This window comes from Scyliorhinus canicula, chromosome 13, assembly GCF_902713615.1.
Source record: "Scyliorhinus canicula chromosome 13, sScyCan1.1, whole genome shotgun sequence".
In the NCBI taxonomy this organism is placed as follows: domain Eukaryota; kingdom Metazoa; phylum Chordata; class Chondrichthyes; order Carcharhiniformes; family Scyliorhinidae; genus Scyliorhinus; species Scyliorhinus canicula.
In genome coordinates, this window is record NC_052158.1 from 86,160,188 (window position 1) to 86,180,310 (window position 20,123).

Genomic DNA, 20,123 nt, shown 5'->3' on the forward strand with positions numbered 1-20,123 from the left:
TAAGAAGCCCACTGTATTATAATTTACTCTTAAGAAAAATGAGATGTGGAAAATCACCCTGCAGCTCAAGCTAAGCCCAGTGCCAATAGAGGCCAATAGTTGACAATGCCAGAACCCATCTTGGGGAGACACTTTCCCTGAGTGGTTCCTCGAGCGATGACATTCCACTGGCACAACTTTGTTAGATCTGCCACCTTGTTTCTGGCTGCAGTGCTCTGAAGTTTTGGATGCCCATCAAGGATGCTTGTATTCTTTTTACACTGGTGATTTGCACACCTTCTTCCAACATTGGAGAAGGCTCTCAAACGTGAGTGACCAGGTCAAACAGGCAGGCATAAAAACTGAACATGTGTGTTTTTGATGATGAATCTAGCCCATAGGAGCAGAGTTTGGCATTAATCAAAAAAGTTCTGTCTCCAAAAGTAGATGCGAACCTCATCAGCAACAAAAACTATATAGCCTCATAGGAGAATGTCCCAAGTCGCTTCACAGAAGCCACATCATGCAGATACTGAAGTTGAGCCAGTAAATCAAGATTAAAAGGGCTGGTCAAAGAGGTGAGTTTTGCAGAGCAACTTAAAAGGAGGAAGGGAGGTGGAATGACAGCAAAGTTCAGAGACTTAATTCCAGTGCTTTAGGTCTAGGCAATTGAAAGCATAAATAATGGAGCAAAGGAAATGGGATATGAAGAAGCTGGAGTTGAAGGAATGCTGGATTTTTTTGGGAGGATTACTGAGCTCCAGCAGCTACAGAGATGCAGAGGGCCGAAGCAGCTTAAATACGAGCAAGAAAATTCTAAATTGGGGCCTTGGGTGGTATCAGGGTTCAATATAGTCCAAGTAAGCAAAGGGATTAGGGGTAAGCAGAATTTAGTGTGCGTTGTGATGTGAACCATAGGAACTTTAGATTAGCTGAAGTTTGTAGAGCATGGGCAGCATGGTGGCACAGTGGTTAGCATTGCTGCCTACGGCGCTGAGGACCCGGGTTCGAATTCCGGCCCTGCGTCACTATCCGTGTGGAGTTTGCACATTCGCCCCGTGTCTGCATGCGTTTCGCTCCCACAACCCAAAAGATGTGTAGGGTAGGTGGATTGGCCACGCTAAATTGCCCCTTAATTGGAAAAAATAATTGGGTACACTAAATTTATTTTTAAAAAATGTTTGTAGAACATGAAGGATTGGAGGCCAGACGGGAGAGCATTAAAATCCTTCAGTCAGAATGTGCAAAAGGCATGGAGGATATGGGCCTCTAAGCTCAGGTCAGAGAACAATCAAAAGAGAGTGGGAATTAACGGAGTTTTAACGGAAGAAAGTCCCACAGCCAGTGCGCTTAGCCGCGTCTTTCCGGGCGCTCAAAGTGCGGAGAAACAACGCTATAAAACGGCACTCTCATCAGATAGGTGGTCTCAGCAGGGAGCTCGTGGTTGAGGCCACTCATGGCTCCGCTTTGTGTACTGAGGAGCTCTGGAACAACCCCCATTCCCCCCCCCCCCCCCCCATCCCCCCCCAAATACCCCTTGAAGACACTGAAGATGGAAGATCCACCTGAAAAACAGTGCCACCCATCCACCGCTGTGGTGTTCAGGGGTCTAGGGTTGCTGGTGGTCTCCTTCTGAACTCTGGAAGCAGCCCCAGGCATTCTTCACGTAAGTCCTGACTTCTGCACGTCGAATTGTTCCAGACATGTTCTGTATGGGAGAGTTTCCCACTGTCATTGTGGAGAATAGGGCATTGGGTGGTGAAAATTCTGATTGGGCCTTTATTTGCAGCCCATTAGCGGAGGAGTTTCAGGTTTCCTACTCCACCATGGCTGGTACTAGTGGAAGATTCCCAGGAAAGTTCACACTAGTAAAAACGATTTTTGGGCCTCCTGCCAAATTCTAAACCCCCCCCCCCCCCACCCGCCAGAAGGGAATAGCAGAATTCCATCTGTTGAGGGATGGAGCGTTGGAAAGTTTGAAATAGAAGGTAAGAGTTCCAAAGGAGAGGGAACTATTTACAATATCAGCTCGAGGATGTGAACCATAAATGGAAATTGGTTTGTCAGCAGCTTAGTGGGAATAAGAATGAATGAGCACTACTCAAAGTGAGTCTTTTCACAGTAACTTCATTGCATTCTTAATGTAAGTCTGCTTGTGACAATAACCAAGATTATTATTATTTATACAGCTGCTTGGATAACTGTAGATGGTGTGCAGCATTGTTTTATGAACTTGCAATTTTTTATTAACGTTTTTGTTAAAAAAAATAGCGGGCCATGCCCAAAAGTGGTGGTCTTCGGGGTCTCGGACCAGCCAGATCTATTCCTGGGGAGGAGGGCGGACGCCCTTGCCTTTGCCCCCTGATGACCCGCCATAGAATCCTGTTTGGCTGGAGGTCAGTAACACCACCCAAAGCTGCAGACTGGCTGTCCGACCTCTTGGAATCTCTCCAAATGGAGAAAATCAAATTCGCCATCCGAGGGTCAGACGACGGCTTCCACAGAACGTGGGAGCCATTCACGTGACTGTTCCGGGATCTGTTTGTGGCCAATGAACAAGAGGAAGAAAAGCCAGGTAGCCAAGAACCAGGGGAAAGTAGCCAAAGCATGAAAGGGAGAGACAGACAGGGAGGGTGGGGGGGGGGTGGGGTGGGGGGGGGGGTGGGGGGGTGGGGGGTGTGGTGGGGGGGGGGGTGTGGTGGGGGGGGGGCGGGGGTGGGGGGGGGGGGTGGGGGGGTGGTGGACAGCTAAACCTGAGGAATGAGAGGCGGACCGCGGGGGGGGGGGGGGGGGGGGGGGGGGGGGGGGGGGGGGGGGGGGGGGGTGGGGGGGGGGGGGGGGGGGTGGGAGAGGAAAGAGATAGGGAAAAAGAGAGAGAACCGGGGGCAGGGAAATGAGAGCCGGAAGGAAGGCATGGGATACAAAAACAAGCATGGCATCTCCAGGAGCAGGGAATGAGGAGAATAAAGACTGAAGGAACGGCAGAAGCGTAGGCGAGCGCGAGACGGCAGCGAGATCAGTCTGGGAGAGCAAGCGACAACAACACGGAACACAGCCGAGTATCGCCCACTGTAATTATCTCCCCCCCCCCCCCCCCCCCCCCCCCCCCGGCGCAAACAGTCGCCTACTTATGTGTTGTAAATAATTTAGCCAGGTGTACAGAGTTGCTAGTGTTGAGCTGGTGCACAACACCCTACCAGTTATTCTATTTAATTTTTTATTGTTTTTTTTATAACTATGTACTATCTTCTTTTCTTTGGTATGTTTGGGTGTGCCCTTCTCTTCTATATATGTGTGTATATATATGTCTCTTATCCTGTGTACATAATGGTAAATATACCTTGTTCAAAAACCCAATAAAAAACATTTATTAAAAAAAATTGGGGGTTGGACTGGCATTCATTTTCCAGAATTATGATCATCCCAACAGTTCTCAAACAGTTAACCATCTATTGACACTAGTAGATTAGTGTGTGTGTGATATATATATATATACATATGGTGTTCCTTAGATCATTTTGGACTTGTCTGCACAGAATTCTGCCTGTCCCCCAATGCAAACCTCCCTGTAATGGTTTTGCTGATGATGTAGCGATTCCAAAAAGCTCTAATTGTTCTGGCATGAATTTTCTATTTGTGACATTCTGGTACTATTATTCTACTGAGAATATTTCTTCAGCAGTTGGCTGTTCCTAACCTGTGTAGTCATGTAATTCTCAACATTTTACATTAATGTACAATCTTGCACTTATTTCATTGTTGATTATTGTAAAAGTGAGTGTGAGATTTACTTCTTGTACAATTGTTGCCAAATTATCGGATTGCTTATCCAACATTCAGTATTGGAACGAGCGGAATTTTCCTCTCCATTAAATATCTGGAAGACTTAAACCATTGTTTTCAGTCCGTCTTCCAAACTCCATTATCTTTTTAAAAAAAAAAATTAGAGTACCCAATTATTTATTTTCCAATTAAGGAGCAATTTAGCGCGGCCAATTCATTTACCCTGCACATCTTTGGGATGTGGGGGCGAAACCCATGGAGACACTGGGAGAATGTGCAAACTCCACGTGGACAGTGACCCGGGGCCATGATCGAACCCAGGTCCTTCGATCGAAGGGCAGCAGTGTTAACCACTACGCCACCGTACTGTCTTCAAACTCCATTCTCTAGCTACTGTTTCCATCTCTTTCTCTGGCAGTTGTCTGAGTCGAAACCAAAATGATTGCAACCATGGTGCTATGTCCCTGGGATAAAGCACCACCCACATATGTGTACCATCAGTAAGATTGCCTATTTTCACTGTAGTGCCCAATTATGCCTCTGCCTCAGCTCATCTGCTTCCAAAACGCTCATTCATGTCTTTGTTACATCTAAATTTAACTATTCCAGTGCATTCTTGCCTGGCCTCCCACATTATACCCTCTATAAATTTGAGGTCATCCGAATCTCTGCTGCCTGTGTCCTTACTCGCACCAAGTTCCATCCCCTCTCATCCCCTGTGGTTGCTGGTCTACACTGGTTCCTGGTAAAGCAGTACTGCCTTTGTAAATTCTCATCATCCAGCCCCACAACCCTTCAATATCTGCGTTGATTTAATTCTGACTACATCCCTGAATTTAATTGCTCCACCATTAGTGCTTTTGGGCACTAAGCTCTGGAATATCCACCCTGAATCTCTCTATGACTATCTGTGTAAGCAAAGAACTTAAATCCAAAAGTCTTAAGTATTGTTTGAGAGTCCCGGAAGAAAAGATTAAAAATACTTGCAATTTGTTATTAAGTTGGAAACGTGACTCAAAAGGAAGACAAAAGACAATGGAAAGAATGGTTAATATTTTTCCTCCTCCAATTGTTTTGCCTTGTGAGGGTTGCGACCCCCGATTTGGGTACAGTTCTGTGGTTGCAGGTGTCTTCAGTACCAAATCCCATTATCCAATTTCTGATCTCAGCTGGACTTTACATTAGCATACAATTCATCTGTGGGAAATTGCAGTGGGCTAGACTGATCAGCCCAGTGCTCTATTTCCTCAGGCATAGGATCTGGGAGGTGGTAGTCATGAATGGGCCTATTTAACTGTTTTTGTTCTTGAACTTGAGGGAACAGATTAATTATTGTGCTGCCTTTTCTGAGATCATCGGAAATAAATGCTCAAGAGTGTTAACCTGAGATTAACCTGGCCTTTACAGGATCACATTGTAAATTGCATTTGCCTCATACTTTGTCTCTGGAATCAGGAAGGATGTTTTGTCAATGTAACAATCTTGTGAATTAAGCATTTCTAAATTAGGAAAAACTGTCAAACGTCCCATGGCTACTTTCTTTTTCCTCCCCCATCCTTCTCTACATACTTGCACAGTGCAATCCTCTATCCACCTCCTTGGGTCATGCTCCTCTTTCTCCCCCATATAAGGCTCTTCCTATGAGATTTGTGGTTTCAAACAAGTCACGGTGACCAGGCGAGGTTTCCATTGGGAGTTATTGAATTTCCATTTTGACAAATTGGTAGAGGGAAATTATGACAATATGTTGTTGGTAATGTTTAATTCTTTTTTAAAATAAATTTAACGTACCCAATTATTTTTTTCTCCAATTGAGGGGCAATTTAGCATGGCCAATCCACCTACCCTTCACATCTTGAACCCACGCAGAGATGGGGAGAATGTACAAACTCCACTCATTCAGTGGGCTGGGATCAAACCCGGGTCCTCGGTGCCATGAGGCAGCAATGCTAACCACTGTGCCACCGTGCTGCCCTTGTAATGTTTAATTCTGAATGTCATGCATCATGCTCGCTTGATGCTTACATTAAGATTTGCCATTTCAGTGCTTTTCATTTTAACATGGAGATTTTGTCACTGCTTCTCTCCCTCCACCTTTGTTTGGAACAACTTCTCATCCTCGGTGATTTCAAAATCCATCTCAACTCATCATATTTTCTCTCCTCTGGGTTGGATGCCCTCCCTAAATCTTTCATATGGGGCTGGTTTAGCTCACTGGGCTAAATCGCTGGCTTTTAAAGCAGACCAAGCAGGCCAGCAGCGCGGTTCAATTCCTGTGCCAGCCTCCCCGGACAGGCGCCGGAATGTGGCGACTAGGGGCTTTTCACAGTAACTTCATTGACGCCTACTTGTGACAATAAGCGATTTTCATTTTTCATTTTCATTTCATTTTCATTTAATTGAGGTTCCTGCCCTGAATCACGTGATGCCGGGGCAGGGAAAATCAGGAAATGTGGGGCGGGATTTTCCGACCCCACCCGCCGGGTCGGTGAATCGCCGGGGGCGGCGTGAATCCTGCCCCCGCTGTCCACTGAATTCTCCGGCACCGGAGATTCGGTGGGGGTGGGAATCACGTCACGCCGGTCGGTGGCCGCTCACAGCGGTCCCCCCCCCCCCCCCCCCCCGGCGATTCTCCTACCCGCGATAGGCCGAAGTCCCGCTCGTTCTTTGCCAGTCCCGCCGGCATAGATCAGACCAGGTCCCTTACCGGCGGGACCTGGCGACGTGGGCGGGCTCCGGGGGGGGGGGGGGGGGGGGGGGGGGGGGGGACGCATGGGTCGATCTGGCGCCGGGGGTGCCCCCACGATGGCCTGACCCGCGATCGAGGCCCACCAATCCACGGACGTGCCTGTGCCGTGGGGGGGCACTGTTTCCCTACGCATCGGCCGTGTCAGCCTCCGCGATGGCCGACGCGTAGGTGAACCTCCCCCTACGCTTGCACGAGGATGACATCAGCAGCCACTGACGCTTCCGCACATGCGCCGACTTTCGCCGGCCGGTGGAGTCCCTTCGGCCCCGGCTGGCATGGCACCAATGGCCTTCCACACCAGCTGGCGGGGCGCAAACCACTCCGGCGTGGCGTAGCCCCTGAAGGTGCGGAGGATTCCGCAATTTTGGGGGGGGGCCGACGCCGAAGTGGTTCACGCCACTCCGTCCCGCCGCGACCCCCCCGCCCTGCCGGGTACGGGAGAATCCTGCCCGTGATCTCCCCGGAGAGATTGTGTTCCTCGAGTCCCTCTGGATTATCTGCTTGCGTCGCTGCTCTCTCTGACAGCAATCGGGCAATCGTGGGCGGAAAATCACGCCACTACCCCACACCCTTCCCAACTCAAACTGTGTCCCTCTCCACAGATGCTGGCACAGCTGCTGAGTTTTTCCATCAGTTTCTGGTTTTGATTTCAGACCTGCAGCAGCTGCAGTGTTTTACCTTTAAATTCATCTGAATGAGTCAGGGTACAGAAGAATCATGACCCTCCACTGAAAATCGGGGCAAGCCAATTTCCAGCCCAAGATTTCTTTCATGTACCATACAAAACCAAATTTGTCACATCACGTTGTATTACTTTCAACATGAAGCCTTTTGCCAAAATAAAAGATAATGGCTCCTTTAAATATTTAAACTTATGGTAAACTGTCAGGGAGTTCACAACAGCTCGGCATTCTGCATCGAGTTAATGTGCACATTGAATGTTACCGTGGACTGCCAGAACAGTTTGTTTTAGATCAATACTAGATCTCCTATGGGGTTACTCGCAGTGTAAAAATGCACTGTCTTTTGTAATGCGTTCGCACTAAAGGCCGACCGATATCTGCCATCTCATTCAAATACAGTAGACTCCTGCTCCTCCAGCCAGTATGATTTCTCTCCTTGGTGGCTGAATATTGAATGGCATTGCTTCAGACTTTTGTTTACCTGTGTGTTTTATCTAAAGGAAAATTCTGCTTTGTTTCTTCAGAGCCATATGGTTGTCAGAACAGTAACTTTCCACGATGCCTCCTGCCATGACTGACCCCTTGGATATCTGGGCAGTAGATTCCCAGATCCCAGCAGATCACTGTATCATTGCAGACTTCCTACTACCCACGGGAATGTACATCCAGTTGGATGTGCCTCGGGAGGCTACTATTGAGCAAATCAAATCAGTAAGTAAGCTTGTCATTTTGTGCAGAGCTTTTTAAACACTTGCTTTCTTGTATAGAAGTGGTGGAAGAAAATGGGCGGTAGCATTCCCTGGACATCCCCGTTGTGTGTCTTCCCCTCTGTTTCTTCTTCTCCTTGTGTAATTTTGACTGAGCAGAATTTAAAATATTAAAAAGTGATGTAATTTTTGTTGTTTCCACATGTGAAGTATTAATAGATTGTCTGGTGATTGTTGATCAGCCTACGGCAGCATGGCATATAAGCAGACTTTCCGTCAGGATTTAAGAATTCTGTCTCTTGAAATGACCGTGTGGGTTTATGCACCTCGTGGTTCCTGCTTGTCGAATCTGATACCTCTCCGAGTGTTGTTTTTCTTAGTTTTCATAGAATAATAGAATTTACAGTGCAGAAGGAGGCCATTCAAATCATCGAGTTTGCACTGGCCCTTGGAAAGAGCACCCAACTTAAGCCCACGCCTCCACCTATCCATGTAACCCAGTAACCCCACCTCACCCATTTGGAAGCTAAGGGGCAACTTAGCATAGTCAATCCACCTAACCTGCACAACTTTGGACTGTGGGAGGAAACTGGAGCACCTGGAGGAAACCCACACAGACATGTTATGATGAAACCCAGCTTCTTTAATACATCAAACCACTGTGATTGAAGTTTAATGTGGTGGCTTTAGATTTATTGAAGAGGGGCCAACGTTATTTACCTCCTGCGTACATGAGGTTCTGCAGAAAATGCGATATTTACATTTGGAAAGGAATTGTGTTTATTTTTATATCACTCCGCCATTGGCAGTTGTGTCATCAGCTGCCCTAGGATCTGGAATTCCCTCCCTCAACCTCTTCTACCTTTCTTTTCTCCTTTAGGATCCTCATTAATATGTACTTTGTTGACCAAGCTTTTGATCATTGACCCCAATACCAGTTTATCAGCCATATTATGTTTAATAACACCCGAGTGAAGTTTCCTGGGACATTTTACTATGTTAAAGACACGATGGGCCGTAACATCCTCGAAATGGCAATCGGTGTTGGATTGTCGCCCTATGCCCAAATACTTGTTGGAACTTTCTTCCATGCCTATCTCACCCAACCTTCCAACTCCGACCAGTCAGCGAAGCTCATTCTGAGGTCCAGTGTCCAATCGCAGGAGAGGCAAATTGGAGGACAACTCCCTTTTTTTTAAAGCATTAACTGCTGTAAAATAGACAAGTACAAATATCCATTGAAATTGACAGGCTAGGGGTAGTACGGTGGTGCAGTGATTAGCACTGCTGCCTCACAGCACCGAGGACCTGGGTTCAATTTCGGCCCCAGATCACTGTCTGTGTGGGGCTTCATGCTGGGTATGGTCTCATTCTCCCCGTGTCTGCGAGGGTCTCGCCCCCACAACCCAAAAAGATGTGCAGGATAGGTGAATTGACCATGCTAATTTGTCCTTAATTGGGGAAAAAAGAACTGGATACTCTAAATTTATATTTTAACAAGTTTAAAAGAAATTGACAGGCCAGGGGGAAGTAAAAGTCCAAGGTAAGTAGATGGGATTTGTGGGGCGAGGAGGCGTTTGGAAGTCAGGGGGTTTGTGGGGGATCAGAGTCAGAGGAGTGGATATGGGGGGTGGACATTGAGGGCGGGCTTTGACATATGTCCATTGGTTGGTATTGGGGAGGGCATGGGGATGGGTGGGCTGGGGATTGGACTTCAGGGTCTGATATGGGGGGGGGGGAATGGAACATCCGGTTGGGGGTGGGTCAATTTGAGGGAGGGGGGGGGGCAGTCAGACCTTGGGGGAGGAATGGGAAGAGTGCGGTCATGAGGGCCACGGAGTATCTCATGGGCAGTCGGAGGAGGGGTGGGTAATCGGGGCATTAGGGAAGTCTCATGGGGCTGGCAGGTAGGTGGGGGGGCGTGAAAAGGAAGAGTCTCCTGAGGGGGTCAGGGGTGTGTGGATAATTCCATGGGGAATGTAGTCAGCGATGGGTTTAGTCCTTTGAAGGTTCAGGGATGTAGGGGAGTCCTGTGGGGGGATCAGTCTGTGTCTGTACAACAGTTACCCAGAATTTAGAAGAGGTTAGAATTCTTCTAACTTTTTCTGGTTAGCTATTTGGAACCATTTGAAGTTTGTGATTTAAATTTAGTTACGTAGGGCAGCACGGTGGCCTAGTGGTTAGCACAACCGCCTCACGGCGCTGAGGTCCCAGGTTCGATCCCGGCTCTGGGTCACTGTCCGTGTGGAGTTTGCATATTCTCCCCGTGTCTGCGTGGGTTTCGCCCCCACAACCCAAAAATGTGCAGAGTAGGTGGATTGGCCACGCTAAATTGCCCCTTAATTAGAAAAAATAATTGGGTAATCTAAATTTAAGAAAAAAATAAATAAAAAATAAATTTAGTTACGTATGGTTCCCATTGCAGGGCGATTGCCCAGAGGAAGTTGGTACTTCTGGCAATTGCCTTGCAAACCCTCACCTTTGGACCTCCGCAAGGTTTTCCCCAGAGCATCTTTTTGAGGTGTCTCTAAAGCCGACACTGGGAGCTCAGCCTATATAAATACAAATTGTTATAGGGCTGAAAATCAATCAACTTTCAACCCCAGTAGACTCTGCAAGGGCACTGCACCTATTAAAGGATACGTTATCAATCCAGAATGTATATTTTCCATTAGAATCCAAGGTCAGAGCTGCTTTCTGTTTCCAGCAATTTATTTTGGTATTTTTCACTTTACAGTTGAATTTGAGTTTTTAAAAAGTAGGTCATTCAAATTTAATGGTAGACTTGACCTGCCACCTATGGCTGGAGATGGTGACAGTGATGAAGCTGTGCTCCTCCTCACCAGCTTCCTCCTCAAAAGCTTAACTTCTGCCAGTGGACCCCTAAACTTTCATGAGCTACTTACGTAGTTAAAATTAAATGTGCTGTAATTTACTAAAAACCATGATTTCCTCCCCCCCCCCTCCCCATTCCCCGAGATGGGGGCTTCATGCTGGGTATGGTCACATGGGTGCCTGTCATCCTCTCACTCATTGCCTATGTTGTATCTGTACAAACTATTCATCGATGGTGCATATCACATCCAGCCCAATGCTGACATCCGCATTCAAGCAGATTTCCAACTGAGTCATCCCAGGATGAACCAAGAATGATGGAAATTTATGGAAAATAAGGTCCCACAAACAGTAATGAGCTAACAACCAGATGTTCTCTATTTTAGCAATATTGCCGAAAGGATAAACATTAACCAGCACACTGAGACTTGCTTATTCTTCAAAAGGTGCCACGGGATCTTTTAGGTTGATGGGGCCTCAGCTTAAACACCTTGTCTGAAAGGCAATATCTCAATAGTGTGGCACTTTCTCAACAGGTTATATGCTAAAGTCTAACAAGAGGGGCTTGAACCCTCAACCATCTGAATCAAAGGTGATCGTCCTACCACCTGGGCGTTCGCTGACACAACATTACATCACCTAATAGTTTGGGCCTGTGCATTTTCTCTTTGACCACAGAGCCTGAGTAACATTGAGGAGCATTTTACTGAGCTTTTTAAAAATCTGTATCTTCAAATTTGGGAAATTAGCCTGCACGTTCGGTAATTTTTTATCTATTATGTTGCAGCTCCTATGGAGACAAGCACAGACATATCCACTGTACAGTGTCCTTGGCGAACAGGACTCCTATATGTTCCAATGTGTAAACCAGTCAGCTGTGCACGAAGAGCTGGAGGATGAGTCTCGTCGCCTCTGTGATGTCAGACCTTTCCTTCCTGTTTTAAAGCTTGTAGCCAGGAACTGCAATAGATCTGAAAAACTATTGGATTCAAAGATTGGTGTTCTTATTGGGAAAGGTAGGTCAGTCTTTACTCTTTTGTGCCATTCTAGTTTGAATGCCAACAGCGATGCGGCGTTGTGCTCTGATCTTCCAATTGAGTCAAAATGAAGGCTGAACTTTGTTTGCCCCGTCAGTTTATTTGACTGAAATTATCTACTATAGACAACTTAAGTTAAACAATTCTATGCATATTGATGTGTCCAATCAATTTTCCAATGTAACAATGAAACTCCTTTGTGATTTGGCCTGGATTTCTATCTTAAGCACATATACACCTTTCAGCACTCCATTAATCACACCAAACGTGGACTGAATAAACACTAGGTGAGGCATTTTTGATTTGTTTTAGTTTATAATTTACTTTATTCGCCAGTATGATGTAAGTTGCCACAATCAATTCAATGCCTATTGACGAACATGCGTTTTCCAGCACAATTTGGAGGAGTGTCGGAGGTAAGTGTGGATATATAAGCAGGAATGTCCCATGAGAAGTCCTAAGAGTCCACCCACCGTGCCAGCGTACTGCTGCTTGCCTGACTGAGAGCTCTGGCTGTGAGATCAGCCCATTTCTGTCGGGGCTTACAACAGAATATATTGGATTGGCCAATGTTTTGCACCTTACCTGATTACTTTTGTTGAAGTCAGTTGGGAACAACAGTTGGCAATTAACGTAATCACATGGTGCATTCAGTTTGGCAAACACAGAATAAACGACAGTTTAGGTCACCATCAATTTCAGTTATTCCGTTCAAATTTTAAATCTCTAATTGTTCGGACCGGAATAATGATCCCAATCTGAGAAGGAAGAATTTGTATCTTTACAGCACTTTTTTTATTGTGTGTTCAGGCTGGCCAATGAACACCCACTGACTCCAGAGTGCTCATGCACACACGCCCACACACACACATGTGCATGCCCACCAACACCATCAGCCCCATATCCCACCACCGTGGTATGTCCATATTGAGAGATCTTGTGATTTCCTACTCGTCTGCAAGATTTGGCTGTGAATACACTGTATTAACAATTGGTCTATGACTCTTCTGCCACCTACATAAACAAAAACATCTAGCTACAATGATGGGTTCTAAATCAAAGGTGATTAAATCACCTTTAATGATTAAGGAGGTCAGAAGGTTGGGAAACAGACAATGAGATGTAATGAAGGTCTATTCTAAGGAAAGGAATATCTGGTACTTCCTTTTTCTGTGTTCTTGGACCTCTCCCAATACTTGGCTATTTAACCGCATAGTTACAGAGCCAAGCAACAGCCTTGTCAGTGACTAGATAAAGTTCAATAAGCCCGCCTTCAACGTAGTCACCAGACATTCCTCAGTGATGTGAGTTATTATTGGGACTACGCAGGTGACCTTACTGATGTTAGGTGGCTTCGCAGAGGCCCTGCCCAGAAATGGTTTAAAACGACCCACTTTCACCATGGGATGTCAAAGCCAGGTGAATGAGCAGTGAGGTTTACCGACAGCCACTTAATTATATGGATTGATGAACCTGAGAGCAGAGCCCTTTGACTATCAGGACCAGACATGTTGGACATTAAACTGAGCGGAAAAAAAACAAGGTTCTCATTGTGCTGAGGTGATTGTATAATGGGTGTTGTTGGAATCTAGGTCTCCATGAGTTTGATGCACTAACAGACCCTGAGGTGAAAGAATTCCGCAGCAAAATGCGTAAGATCAATGAAGATAATATGTTGAAACGTCAGGGGCATTCTTGGATGGACTGGTTGCAGCACAATTTCCCTCCAGAAATTGAAACGACTGGCTTTAATCATGCTGAGGACAAGCTACACAAAGACAATTTCCTCATAGCTATTCGGTTTGAGTCTTGTCAGGTATGTTGCATTAAATTCCTTGAGGATTATGAGTGAATGTATTTAACGTCCAGAGACACACGGGTAAATTTTCCGATCTTGCCCACCGCAGGAGGAGTCGTGGCAGGGACGGAAAAATTAACGGGCCATCAAAAGGTCTGTTGACGTCGGGCGAGAAAACATTGAAAATGTTTCTGCCCAGGCAGGACCGGTGGACCCCGTTCATAGTCCTGCTCATAATAATGATCTAAATTGGACAGCTGAAGAAAAAGAAAGAGCTCGACTTCATTTTCAGTGAGGTCATGAATTTCCAGCTTTGCTCTATCCGTTGTTGAACACTGAATGTGCTGTGAGTTCATACTTGTGGCAGCATCGCTAAAATAGTGCATATTAACAGTATTTCTGGAAGGGAGGAGCAATCTTCCTTTGGGCTCTGTGTCAAGTGTACTGTTTTTTTTCTTTTCTAAAATTTACAACATTACACATTTTTCATCAGCTAGCAGCTTTAATTCTGATTTGCAGAGTGTGTTCATATTGTAGCTCTGCATGAGCACAGATGTCTCTTGCTTGTACCAGTGCTCAGGAATCCACTGTACATTGTAAACAAAGGGAGTAGCACAACAAGAGCCAAGATGAAACGGAATTGCTTCAATGTGAAAAGATGGTTTTGTCCAATACAAATGCCGCACAAGACTCTCGAGGAGAAATTCAAGTAGTGCCAATTTCTACAACCCATGTGATCGCAATGTCCACTCTGACCTAAGTTCAGCTGAAATTTGGGGAAAATATTTTTCATTTAAGTTGCTTGATCAGAGCTATTCTTTTTTTAAAAGTACCCAATTCATTGTTTTTCCAATTAAGGGGCAATTTAGTGTGGCTAATCCACCTAGACTGCATGGGCGGGATTCTCTGACCCCCTGCCGGATTGGAGAATCGCCGGGGGATGGCATGAATCCAGCACGGCAGCACCCCACCCTCCCCTGTTGATTCTGCGGTCTGCTTCTGCAGTCTGCAATGGGCCAAGTGGCCACCCGTTTTAGGCCGGTCCCGCCGGCGTAAATTACAACAGGTACTTATCGGCGGGACCTGGTTGCGCGGGCGGCCTCCGGGGTCCTCTGGGAGGCACGGGGTGATCTGGCCCCAGGAGGTGCCCCCATGGTGGCCTGGCCCTCGATCGGGGCCCCCCGATCCGCGGGCGGGCCTGTGTCGTGGGGGCACTCTATTCATCCACGTTGGCTGCTGTGGACCTCCACGATGGCTGACGCAGAAATGAGCCCCCATCTGTGCATGCGTTGGGATGACCCAGCACACGCTGGCGGTCTCACGCATTCACCACCTCACGCCAGCTGGCGGAGGCCCTTTGGCGCCGGTTGGCGTGGTGCCGAGCCCCTTCCGTACTGGCTAGCACGGCACAAACCACTCCGGCGCCGGCCCTGCCCCTGAGGGAGCCCCTTTGGGGTGGCCCGACGCCGGAGTGGTCCACGCCACTCCTTCAGGTTGCCTGCCCCACCGATCCCCGCAGAATCCCACCCGATTTCTTTGGGGGGCGAAAACCCACGCAAACACTGGGAGAATGTGCAAACTCCACATGGACAGTGACCCAGAGCCGGATCGAACCTGGGTCCTCGGCGCCGTGAGGCAGCAGGGCTAACCCACTGCGCCACCGTGCAGCCCCTATTGGAGCTATTCTTGGGTGCTGATTTGACATTGGTAATCCTTCTCTCAACAATTATCAATAAGTGCTAAAGCGAATAGTGATACTTCAAGAACACTTGTCCAGATACCTCCCTGTAGTATTTTGCACATAGCAGTTACTTCCCATATTATTAGTACCATGCTAAGTCATCCCTGTTCTGTCAAGAGAAAAGTAACATTTAAAAAAAGTTAAAAAAAATTTAAGTAAGCTTTTCATTCCTGCACCCTAGTTTGTGAGTGTTTTTCATTGACTTTTGACACTTGTAAGTTCTTCAGTAGAGTTGTTGTCCTTGGCAGGGGGAGAGTCAAGATCAACATGGCTGCTGGAGAACTGACAAGTGCACTTTCTGGCTGAAAAACATTTATTCAGGAAATGTAAATCGTATTCTTCCAGACTTGGGAGCTGGTAGGGCAGAAAAACTAACATTATTGTATTCTTATGGAGGAAAATCGGGTTCCTATCTACACAAGCAAAATTCAATTTCACATAAACAGTAACCATTGGCTACTTCTCACTCTTCCACACTACCCATTATTGTTGACTCTGATATTTGCCCTCTGTTCAATTCCTTTTTTCCAATCTCGCATTGCCCACTTCCTAATGACTTGACTTGTACATATTTAAATAATACTGGATCTGACATTGTTGATGTGTTTTTTTTTTCTCTTTTTATTTTGAAAAATCAATAGATGCCAATTTAGTTTTCTGCTCACTGACTTTTCATCTCTTTCACTCCTATAAGTTTGCTTTTACTCTGCTAAAATGGTAGTCCTTGATTCTGTTGAAGCTGTGCATGTCATTTTGCTAGACATGCTAGAATCGCGGCATTGGTTAGCACGGCTGCCTCACAGCGCCAGGGACCCTGGTTCGATACCGTCCTCGAGTGACTGTGTGGAATTTGCACTTTCTTCCCGTATCTGCGTGGGCTTCCTCCGTGATGCTCTGGTTTCTTCCGCCAGTCCAAAGATGTGCAGGTTAGGTGGATTGTCCATGATAAATTGTCCAAGTGTCCAGGAACGTACAGATTTTGTTATGAGGATTGGGTGGGGTAGTGGGCCTGAGTAGGGTGCTCTTCCAGAAGATTGGTGCAGACTCGGTGGGTCGAATAGCCCTCCTCTGCACTGTAGGAGTTCTGTGATTCTAATTTAAAGTCCTCCATCTTCAGCAGTGGGGTGTTAGTGGGTTGACATAGCAAAGTCAAAAAGCAGGGAAGACGGATAAACCTAGCAATTACAGTTTAAGGTCAAAGTTGGGGAAGCATTCAGAAACAATAATTCATGAGAACATAAACAGTCACTTCGGCAACCATGGAAAAATAAAGGAGAGCTGGCACTGACACGATAGTGGTTGTCTCGCCTTCCCTGCTCCTACCCATCCTCTTTGCTTCCCTGCCTTGGTTTAGTCTGCATCAATTCTTCATAATCTGAGAAGTGTCCTTGGTCTTCATTCCTCATGTAAAATGCCATGGAAGATATATCAGCAGTTCTGGCATGTGGAATATATGTGGTAAATGGCTCAATGAAATGACCCAAAACACCACGATGGCAGTGCATGCTTAGGCTAAGACTAACGTGATTGAGTTTTTTTGATGAGATAACAGAGGATGTATGAGGGTTGTCCAGTTGATGTTGTACATGTGGACGGTCAAGATACAAAGTACATTTACGCAAAATAACATTTGATCAGGTACCACCGTTTAGACTTGGTAGAAAAATTGGAAGCCCGTGGGATAAAAAGGGGGAGTGACAGTAGGGATTGAAATTGGTTAAGGATGGAAAACAAAGTTGTGCAGAATGGCTGTTTCTCAGACTGGAGGGGATATACAGTTTTAGTTTGGCAAGGTTCGGACTAGGACCACTGCTGTTTCTGATCAACATTGATAATTTTGCCCAGTGGATGCTGGGCGCAATTTTGAAATTTATAGATGACACAAAACTTGAAAGTATAGTAGATATCGAAGAAGACTTCAAAGAGGTCTTCACAGACAAGCTTATGCAACGGGTGATTGTGTGGGCGATGAAATTCAATGTGAGAAGTGTGAGGTGACACATTTTGAAAGGAATACAGTAGTATGGAGTGGCAATGCATGCTGCATTGTGTGAGAAGAGAGAGCGAGAGGCTGAGGGATGTCTGTATAAAAGCATTTGAAGTCATTAATAAAGCACAGGAAAACCAAGGAGTGATACTAAACCCATATAAAACCCCAGTTGGAGCATTGTTTTCAATTCTGGTCAGCACACTTCAAAAATAATGTGAAGGCTTAGGAGATGATACAGAAGAGAATTATTGTAATGGTTGTAAAGTTGAGGGATTACAATTGCATTGATAGAGAAGAGAAGGTAAGCAAAGGTTTTATGGAGGTATTTGAAGTCATGAAAACTTTGGATCGAGTAAATAAAGATAAACTGTCTTGAATGGTTGAAAGGTAAATAATGTAATGTTAAGGTGACCGATGAAAAAGCATGGGTAAAATTTTTTCGCTTACCGTGACAGTTAACTGAGTTGCAACCCCACAAGTACAGTGCAGCCTCCAGTCCCTTGCTCAAATGAGTGATCATGTCACCACAGTGAACGTTGTAGCTGAGAGCTTCACTGCCTTCATCTCAGGTCCACATGGTTAGAATCCCAGCAATGACACTGGATAGTAATCAGGAGCAGGAACCACTCGGCTTCAGAATACCTAGATCAATTCTTAGGCCACCATCACTAATCCAACAGAGGTGAAGACATTTTCAGTATGTGCGGGAATGATGGCAATTAGGCTGATGGATACAGTTTAGCAGTAGCCTTCAAAGGGGAATTACATAAATACTTAAAGGATAAGCAGCTACAACGATGTGGAGAAAGAGAGAGGGAGTGAGATTAACTGGATTGTTTTTCGAAACTGGATAGGCCGAATAGTTGTCTTCTGTGCTGTAATATTCTTGAGTTACGTTTCCTAATGATTATAATCCAAATGATTTGATTTAAGCTGATGTTAAACAGTTAATTCTTTGTGTCTGTTTTTTGCTGTTAACTTTTTTTTAAAGAGGAGGCACTGCTTTAAATGATTGCAACTGGCTTTAATGGCATCATTAACTTGGTTGGTATTTGATATCTTCCTTTCCCAGAAGTAGTTACAATGATCTTGTAAAGTGAGGCCGCAGTCTTACAAATTTATGTGTCCTGACCATCACCTGCAGGTTTGAAAAACAAGTCAAATTCTTGGCTCCAGCGAATGACCTACTTTTGCTGATTTTTTTGGGTAAACAAGATACGTTGCAGAATGAATGTGGAGCAAGCATTTTTTCCACCAGTGTTCCCTCAACGTTTCGCCTCTTTAACCCCGACAGCTACCTGAGCTGTGATCCCACGGGTACCGCTGGGACATCTAGTTCCTTGCTCAAGTGAATGTTATTAACATGATCACTGAGGATATTGCAACTGAGCGCATTGCTCCCCTCATCCGCAGGTCACATGTTTGCAACTGCATTCAGGAACCCTGTCTCCATTCAAAAGCCTACGTTAGATCAAAGGCCTTTCTTTTTCTGTCAACTATGTTGAAAATATGTCTGGTTGGGGGGGGAAGGAGGAACCGCTGTATGGTGCATTAAGATAATGAAATGGGATAGAGAGGAGATCTTGTCTATCCTACAGTCAGCATCGCAACCCTTTATGTTTCAAGCTCTTGTTATTTCAGGTATAAATCACAACTTGAGGCCAATAAAAGCTCCTCAAGTCTTACCGTTATAGCACCCATCTTTCAATACAGAGGAAATTTAAAATGAGTTTCTCTCCTTCTAGGACATCTTCAATTTCCAAGTGTCTCCCGACTTGAACCCTCTTAACTTAAATGAGCTTGCCATTCGGAAACAGCTGACCAACCACGGAAAAGAGAATGAGGAGTTCAATCCCAGAGATTTTGTGCTGCGTGTGAGCGGAAAGCAGGAATACGTGTTCGGCGACCAGCCGCTGATTCAATTCCGGGTACGTTGGAGGAATTTGCACCAACTTCAGACTGTAATAATGTTTTTTTTTTCCAGTGGTGTCACCAATAGCACTCACTCCCCAGAGTCTTTTCGAGTAGCTATCACCTTCCTTTAACTGTTTAGGGATTCTCTTTGAACAATTCTACAATCTAACCTTCCTGTGCATAAATGTATTCCAACATTCAATTTCAATGATATATGATTATCCTAAATCTGAATCACCTCATTACCATCTCATCAGCTATTGGAAAATATCTAACATTATTCACCTATTTCGTAACTTCCAAATGTTGGATGGTTTTGGCAGGTCACTTATTTTAACCCCATCAGCTCCAGTGGAAAAGAAAAATCATTCCTATCTTCTCAAGCTTTTCATTATCCTGATAGCCCCTTATCCCTGGTAACATCCTAGTGAATTTGTTCTGCCCTGCATCTTTTCTATTGCTTTGCAATACATTTCCACTGGATTCCCCAAACCACACACTATGGGGGGGAATTTACCGGCTGCACGCTGGCGGGATATTCCGGTCCCACTGAGGGCGCACCCCCACCTCGGGTTTCAGAGCGACGAGGGATGCATTCAACGTGAAATCACATTGACAACGGCGGGACCATAAAATCCAGCTGTCGGGCTGCCTTCGCCACCGAAAAACATGCGGCAGGTTGCTTGGCAAATCCCAATATACAAACTAGAGCTTAAGTAAGGACTTGTACTAGTTCAACATAGCTCCTTCTTATGTCCACCCATTCTGTTATGTCTAGCACCAGAGACGCAATACACCATTCAATACCTGTGGTTGCATACACAGAACCTATTGTGTTCTCTCCTACCTCTGCTTTTCTGCATTCAACTTTCTCATTCATGCCAGCAGCTACTTTAGCACAGTCTTG

The 20,123-nt window shown here is 45.7% G+C and overlaps 1 protein-coding gene across 2 annotated transcripts in view; it reads left to right on the plus strand.

Annotated features, from left to right (window-relative positions):
• Positions 1-20,123, plus strand: part of pik3cb (phosphatidylinositol-4,5-bisphosphate 3-kinase, catalytic subunit beta) — a 235,014-nt gene that overhangs the window by 101,666 nt on the left and 113,225 nt on the right. For both annotated transcript variants that reach the window (XM_038816211.1, XM_038816212.1), the window contains exons 2-5: positions 7,719-7,905; positions 11,524-11,752; positions 13,366-13,589; positions 19,048-19,230. In XM_038816211.1, coding sequence (XP_038672139.1) covers positions 7,753-7,905; positions 11,524-11,752; positions 13,366-13,589; positions 19,048-19,230 — 789 coding nt within the window. In that variant the 5' untranslated portion in view covers positions 7,719-7,752. The remainder of the gene's footprint in view (positions 1-7,718; positions 7,906-11,523; positions 11,753-13,365; positions 13,590-19,047; positions 19,231-20,123) is intronic.